At 38.4% G+C, this 8,076-nt stretch overlaps 1 protein-coding gene across 1 annotated transcript in view; it reads right to left on the bottom strand.

Moving 5' to 3' along the window:
• Nucleotides 1-8,076, bottom strand: part of LOC111865835 (ubiquitin-like modifier-activating enzyme 5) — a 17,181-nt gene extending 9,105 nt beyond the window's left edge. Inside the window, exons 1-4 of the mRNA XM_023854176.2 lie at nt 7,981-8,076; nt 7,314-7,449; nt 5,623-5,819; nt 1,458-1,647 (exon numbers count right to left, since the gene is read on the bottom strand). Of these exons, the coding sequence (XP_023709944.2) occupies nt 1,458-1,647; nt 5,623-5,819; nt 7,314-7,449; nt 7,981-8,015 (558 nt within the window). The 5' untranslated portion in view covers nt 8,016-8,076. The remainder of the gene's footprint in view (nt 1-1,457; nt 1,648-5,622; nt 5,820-7,313; nt 7,450-7,980) is intronic.

Genomic DNA, 8,076 nt, shown 5'->3' with positions numbered 1-8,076 from the left:
GTCTGCTGCCCTCATCTCCAGGGCAGAAAACTACTCCATCCTCATGAGGGGAACAGGTCCTCTGCAACATTAGCACCTATCTACTGACCTACATGGTGTCACATCCCACCACCATGACAACTCAGGCAGCATCAATACGTTTATGGATTTCAGAAAGTAATGTGTTGCCTTGTGTTTGGATCTCTATGAAATAGCATATACTAAGCACTAAAATTAAATTTGCTTTTTCAAGTGAACATGTCCATACTGTGTTCCTCCGGAACAGTTTTTGATACTATTAAACCTGTAAAAATAAAAACATACACACCTTACACGAAATTATAACAAAATGAGCTCCATTACTAATATAAACAATTTCAGGTTGCATTTATACTGCAAATATACAGTTCAGTATAGTATGTACTATTGGAATACTGAACAAAACCAAAAAAATCCATGGCCTGTAGTCCGCAAGCGAACTATACCGACCGAGCAACAGCTGCTTGTCGGCGAAGTTAGCGCTAACTTTTGCAGATAGAGGGTGTCACGTGGTCAGCGCAATGAATCCCCATGGCTGTTAATCTCGGTTTTCTAGACTGGAGCCACTATTTCCTTTAAATAGCTCATCAATTATCCTCACTAGGCTGAGTGAACCCCGTTCCAGATCGAATACTTCTCAGAAAATCTGGTAGCGTCGGGAATCGAACCTGGGACCTCTGGATCTGTAGTCAGAAACTGTGACCACTAGACCACCTGTGAGGACATAATTTCATTCAATACCTGGGTTCTAGGAATATGCTCACTCATCCATCATGGGTGAGTTAACAGAGATATACAGGCAAGTAAATTTGAAGTACTACTGCTGGAACTTTGTCCCATACATGTATAAATATGACTCCTACTTAAAAGACTATGTTATGGAAGTGTGGAAAGAGCTCCAGTCTTGACATTGGTAACAGATGAAGGGACTGATCATTTTCAAAAACGTGCACCCAGAACCAATTGGAAAGTCCAGGTGAGACCCTGAACTGTTACACATGCAGTAGAGAAGAGAAGCTCTGGCCTAGCCATTGTGTAAGCAATCCATCAGTTTATTAACTCCATTATGTACGAATATTTACAGTGAAATCCCCATCTAAAATTATATTTGTGAGCAATGGATCTGAATATTAAACTGCACAAATTCTTAAATGGAGGAAATTTATCACTGAGACTGTTGACTTGGGATCAATGAAGCTGAACTTTAAATGATGGAAAATCTTAAAGTGAGGAATCCTGACTTGAGATTCTTCTGCATTTTATGATTTTGCATGGTACAGCCAGTCGTATTTTCCACTACATGTTAAGATGTTCCTAACTTTAAAATACCATTTCAAATACAAGCTCATACCTGACAATTAATGAAAAGTATGCCAAAAAATAATGCAGTGAAGTAGTGAAGTGACCTGCCTGCATTGTTCATAAGAGGAACTACATACAGCAAAACAAGCAGTTTCTCCAGGCATGATGAACTGTATGTGTCCAGACACTGCATTCTCTGATACACCAGACTCAAACCAGCATAGATTTAGTTCATTGCACGCTGAGTTGATGGCCATGCGGGCCTCAAAGTTGTCCACACAGCTGAGTACCAAGTCTACAGGTCCGCCTGAGAGGCTTCCATGGCTGCTAACATCAATTAAGAACAATAAATGATAACATAATATATTAGCACCTTCTGAATTCAAGAGTATCTGTGTGCTTGCAACAAAGCTGACTTAGGATAAATGGAATTTGATGAAATATGATACTACAGTCTTCACTAAAACTTGCTGACTAGTACCCCATCAGTTTATTAAGTAATCCTTTCCTTACTTTGACACCTAACTGTTACTGCCACAGACAGCTGCATCTGAGGTATAGCTTTTCATTCACTATCACATACACAGTGTGTCCAGGTTCTGTTAGCACTGTGTTCATTAAAAATACAAGACGTGAATTATTTTCAAAATTTCACTCTTTTCATTCGAAATAATCTCCTTCTGAATCAATACATGGCTGGAATCAATTGAAAAGTCTTCGAAAACAGTCACTGAACTCCTTTTGTGCAATCGCATTTAAAACTACGATATATTCTCTGGATGTTGCCGTGGTGGTCTCCTTTCATAGCCAACTTGACTTTTGGGAACAACCAGAAATCTGCTGGAGCAAAATCTGGCGAATATGGAGGATGATCAAGGACTGTGATCCCTTTTCTGACCAAAAAATCATGCACAACCTTCGATTTGTGGGGTGGGGCATTATCGCGGAGGAGCGACCAGGAACCTTGCTCTCGATATTCAGGTCGTATTCAAAGAATTCTCGCCCACAAACAATTGAGGACTCTGAGATAATAATCAGAATTCACTCTTTGACCTTCTGGCAGAAATTCCTTGTGAATGATTCCTTTGGAATCGAAGAAAACTGTCAGCAGTGTCTTTACTCGACTCTTTCGCATGCACACTTTCTTTGGTTTTGACTTCTTTGGGCTCAACCTTGCTGCACTCTGCCGCTTTGTGAGAAGCTCATATTGAAAACACCATGTCTCGTCACCAGTAACAATCGATTTTGTAAATTTTGTATCACTTTGGGCCAACCATAATATGTCTTTGCAGTGTTCCACTCTGGCGTATTTTTCATCGCCTGAGAGCGCGTGGTACAAACCATGCATAGACCTCTGTTTGCCCAAATCCTCACTCAAAATTTGATGCACAGTACTTTTTGGTATTCCCAAAAGCTCCTCAATGAGTCTTGCAGAAACACATCTGTCTGATGCAAGGATTTTGGTCACTTTTTTCACATTTTCTTCAGTGCGACTTGTTCTGGGTTTTGAGGCATGTGGAGCATCTTCAATGTCCTCACTGCCATCACAAAATATAGCATACCATCAAAAAATGTTCAAGTGACTCAAACAATCACTACTGTACACACTTTTTATCATTTCGTATGCTTCTCTGGCTGTTTTGGCTCTCTGTTCAACCGTCATTTTCCAACAAGTGTCAGAACAGTACTGTTACATTCAAGGTCAGAACACATGATGCAGCAACGCTTGCATTTTGAAATTATAAACAGCCACAGCTGAAACTTCATGACACTTAATGCCACAACTCGCCAACAGATGGCACTGCAGGACAAAATTTAAAAAAATGAGTCCTAACAGATCCTGGACACACCGTATATGGTGGTAATTATGTGTTGTCTGCCAGCATTGTCATCATCAGTCACCCGCATCCTTATCTTGCCTCATAATTTTATAACAGAAGATTCTGTACTTGTGTCATCTATGTATCGTAGGATGGCACACTGAAATACACTGGCAATTCAATGGCACTGCCATCTCTAAAAAGGGGAAAACTCATCTTCCATTCAGGAAAATATGATACTGATCTCTTCTGAAATCAGACCCTACGCGCAAAGCAAAGGCACTTGCTGGAAAATTCTTGAAGACCAAGAATTTCTTGAATTAAATCTAAATATACGATACTCAACCAGGCCTACTGATTATATAAAACTTAGGTATATCAGTGTGACTACAAAGCAGTATTATTCAGGAACAAAAGTGTTACAAATAAGTAAAGATAAAAAGTAACTTAATTAAGAATGAATCAAAATATAAAATGTTTGTTTTTATTCATTTATCAGTCTCATCCAGTAGCCTGGACATATCAAAGTGGTTTCTTTTAATTAGCACAAGCCCATACAACACATTCACAAACGTCAGCAAGCACTTCAAAGTTAGGCACAATGTTTGTATACCCACTCTTTACAATTGAGACACAAATGCACTGTTTCTCCTTCTGCTTCTGTTACAGCTTTCCCTTCCAAATGCAGTTTCTTCTTACATTCCTTTTCCTTATTGGCTGGCTGGCTGTTTGTTTGATTGTCTCGCTTGTTTATTCTCCAACTCATTCTGTTCATTCTCCAACTCATTCCTCACTGGGCTCATGGTAAGAATTTTACTTCTAGCACTGTGTATTTTTCTTGCGGTTAGACTGTGCTGGCTGCCTTCAGAAAGTTGTGACACTTTCTTCATGACTTTTGCACGTTGCTGCCCACCACTTACTGACAAGATACAAATGTAAGTGACTCCCCTGTCAGAGTAGGCAGTTTCAAAGCTTTCAGGTTGGGTATGTCCATCACTTGAGAATACAAATGCCAATATACTGCAAAATGTTTGCACTGAGCATACTGTTCTACTGATGTAATAAATCCCCAATCATATAACATTCATACCAGATGCAACCTTTAAATTCCTGACTTTTCAACGTCTGGTATGGTGAGCTGGATGATGTTTATTTAAATGCCCACTGTTGTTGGGTTTTCAAATGTCCCTTGCTGTTTGGAATTTTTAATTCTTTTAACTGTTTAATTAAAAATGCTGTATCTAATACATTTTTTATGATAAAGTAATGGAATTAACCTTGTTTATATCAGCAAACAACATAATATCACATATTGTAACATAAGATTTGAAAATGTTCAGCCAAAAAAAAGTTAGTTTTTTCTTTCTTTTTCTTTTTTATAAGAGTGTTACCCATTTCTTCACAAAGTGATTCTGCATTATAAAACCATTCCTTCTTGTAACACTTGACATACTTCCCCTGTCTCTGGTNCCAGTGATTGAGGCTAGCTCTTTCTAACGGACCCAACTGAATAGGTGTTTTCCTTCACCTGAGGACGGAAACAGATCCAGTTTCCGAAACGTCGTGTTTTTATTTGTTATCTTAAAAACCAGGACGATGGATAAAGTCCAAAAACCCAACATATCAGTGCACTAAAACCTTGTTTTATTATTTTGTTTGTAAGATTCACATTTTTGCTACACTCTTCAGTTATTCCACTCTGTTGACTACAGGGATAAAAATATGTCCCTTTCTGTGGTCACAACCAAACACTTGCATCATAGCTGAGATATAGTGTACACTTAGTTTTCCGTGAGCTCATAAGGAATAATTTGAATATCATAGTGTCATTTCATCATACCATTGCAATGAAACATCGTTTAGAAAATGGTGAAATTAAAGGCAGCCAAAGTACAAGAAATGTGACATGGGACTATGCATTTCTGGGTGCCTTGAGGAGTTCAATACAAAGGCATGACTCAGTTAGATGACGAAGGGTGTTAGGGGTGAAGCCTATGTATACAATCAAGCAGATACCAACAACAAAATGTACATACATTCAATTTTTCTATATTTAGAAATTATTTAGAATTGTATGTGCGCTTCTATTAATGGCCTTTAAATGCCAGAATGCACGAATATGTGTTCTTTGGTCATGACTACTGCACCTTTCAGTGTACCGATACGTACATCTCACATGTTAAAGTTTAATGAAATTGGTCAATTGGTTTAAAAGTTAAAAGGAGGGGGCAGGCACATATGCATAAGATTTCATAATCCCACTTCTTTCTTAAGAGAAGGAAAGAAGTCTAAAAATGATATTCACATTTTCACAAAGAATAAATGAGATCTCTGCAGGAAGGAAGGTCTTAATTTAAGGGCCAAGAGATTGTTTAAGTGAAATGTTCTGCATACAACCAAAGAGGTATTACTCTATGTGCCTAATGGAACAATTTAAAAACATGTAACTTGTAGAAGTTATTGCCGTGGCATCATCACTGACCTGATTCCATTAATGAAGTCCTGGAAATTGTCTACTGTAGTTATATTATAGTTATATGTCTCCACTGTGACATCAGGATTAATGAAAGTGAGAGTATTTGCTGCAGCCTCTACCTTAGATAAACCTGCCTGGTGTGGCTGGAAAAACAGCCTATTCATGTTGGCAAGTTCCACCTTATCATAGTCAAACAGCAGTAGCTGTAACAGAACAAATTATTCTCCAATCACTTTCATGAACTTGTTCACCATATTATATAACACGAAATTACAGTACAACCTCCTTATAATCGAATCCCAGGGAACATGAATAATTTTCTATAACAGATAGGTTTCTGTTCAATTCTATAGTGAGCCAGAAGTCCCTGTGCGTCTACTGCAGAGGAGGAGTACATTTGGAGAGTCTAAGCATCTAAGACATATATACCTCCGAAATGTCATCTGAATTTCAACAGACTACACAGCATTATGTCCCAGAAGATATAACTCTTTCTAATAAACTCATACCTTCAAGGGAGTTTATGGTCTCCCAACAAGGAATCAGGAGGCAAACAATTTTTGTTACATTACTAACACAGGAGCTACATTAATGTAAAGGTTGCTGCTTCTTGGTCTATATCCTGAACTAGCTACTCCTGTATACTGCTATGCCCAGGTAGTAACTTCCCTGTCAGCTTTCTCCTTATTCTTGCAAAAAGCCTCCTTTTGCAATTTCTTCAGGGGTTTATGAATTACAATCTTGATGGAACCCACCCACACAAGACTGAAGGCACATTTAGGATATCTAAGGTTCTCACAGCGGTGTTTATGAAGGACTGTAGCAGCTCCAGAAAAAAACGAGAGAGGGCGGGAACAAAACATAACCTGACATTAGGTAAAATACATAACTCCCAAGCACTCCTTTAATCTCGTACAAAGACTGAAAGAATGAAGATTTACTTGAAGATTTTTTCAGTAAATACCAAAAGAAGGAAGATAAAGATGGAGGAGTAATGTATCTAGACAGGAACACCAATTACAAACACACTATACTGGAAACACATCAATGGAGCACAAACAGGTTCTGAAAAATATTAGCACATGGTAAATACCAGCATGGAATATGAACATTTACTTAATTAATAATTCAACGTTAGCATATTTTTTTCTCTACCTCAAATGCATTTGTTTTTCATAGCATATGGTGAATGTACAGTCAACCCTAAGCTTAATTACACATAATGAAAACATGTGGATGGCTAGAGGTATAGATCCACACATTCTTAACCTTGGTACTGGGAAGTGACTGGTTTGCTTTTTGCCTGAAGAAAGAACCCCTAATATCATAGGAGGCTTGGTGGGCCACAAAGCTGACTGGTCTGCATGTTGTGGGAATCAAACCCTGATTCCTTGGTCATCCAACCTGTAGCCTAATCTCTTTATTGATTTAGCTTAAGTTGGGGAGGGAAGACAAGAGAGAGAGATATTTATTTATTTTGTCTCTATAGATCATTGTTACACGATATAGGACAAGATAAGGGGGGAGCAGTGATGGGAGAGGAGAAGAGTGGCCTCTACTGGCTCATGTTTCACAAGTTAACTATACTTACATTTGTGAAGAAACCTAGGTAATTTAAAATTAATTTTTCCCCCAGCAAATATGATACTTTCCTCTGTTCATGCAGCACCTGAAGGTTATCCTGTTAGTTTACTAACCTTGCCTATACCACAACGAGTCAGCATCTCTGCAGTAACACTGCCAACACCACCAATTCCAACTACAGCCACAGTGAAATCTCGTATCTTCTCATAGTTGTCTACAATACCCATTCTTTTCAAAGCCATCAATCGACTATAAGAATAAAATCAGACTCTGTTGGACACAAGACACAGATACAAATATATGACTGAACCTACATAAACCAATGCATTATCCTCAGGAAGCTCTGTCGACCTGGGTGGTCTCAATAGTTTGTTTAATAAGATGGCTGAAAACCGAAGCAAGTTATGTTAACTCACAAAATTTATGACCACAAATTTTCTCTTTTACACTACAGGGCAACTTTCCAGATCAAACCATTCTTTATGGTGGAAGGTACATGGTATTACTAGTTCATATTAAGGTGTCGAAGGGATCTGCCACAACTTACACATTCTCACAGTGACCATACTCAATTTATGAAGTAAATTTTAAACTCTTAATCTGAAGCTGAATTTCGATGACCTCCGGCTGTTGCTAATAGGTTTTACAACACTATACGGAAAGTTCAAGGGGCGATTACACTTTGTGTAGCACAGCAAAATCATAACACAATGTGCCACAGTGTGGCTTTATTGAGCACAGGCAAAACAAAATTCCAACTGGTAATTTCTTCGTCCATACCTGTAAGGATTGGAGTCCACAACCTCAGAAGACATTTGCAAAATTTTCTCTCTAACAGGATGAGCAGGTTCTTGTTTTTGTTTTTCGAGTAACAGC

This window comes from Cryptotermes secundus, unplaced genomic scaffold (genome assembly GCF_002891405.2).
Source record: "Cryptotermes secundus unplaced genomic scaffold, Csec_1.0 scaffold1120, whole genome shotgun sequence".
Taxonomy (NCBI): domain Eukaryota; kingdom Metazoa; phylum Arthropoda; class Insecta; order Blattodea; family Kalotermitidae; genus Cryptotermes; species Cryptotermes secundus.
Note: the sequence above shows the minus strand (reverse complement) of the source record. Positions and strands in the feature narration are given on the sequence as shown.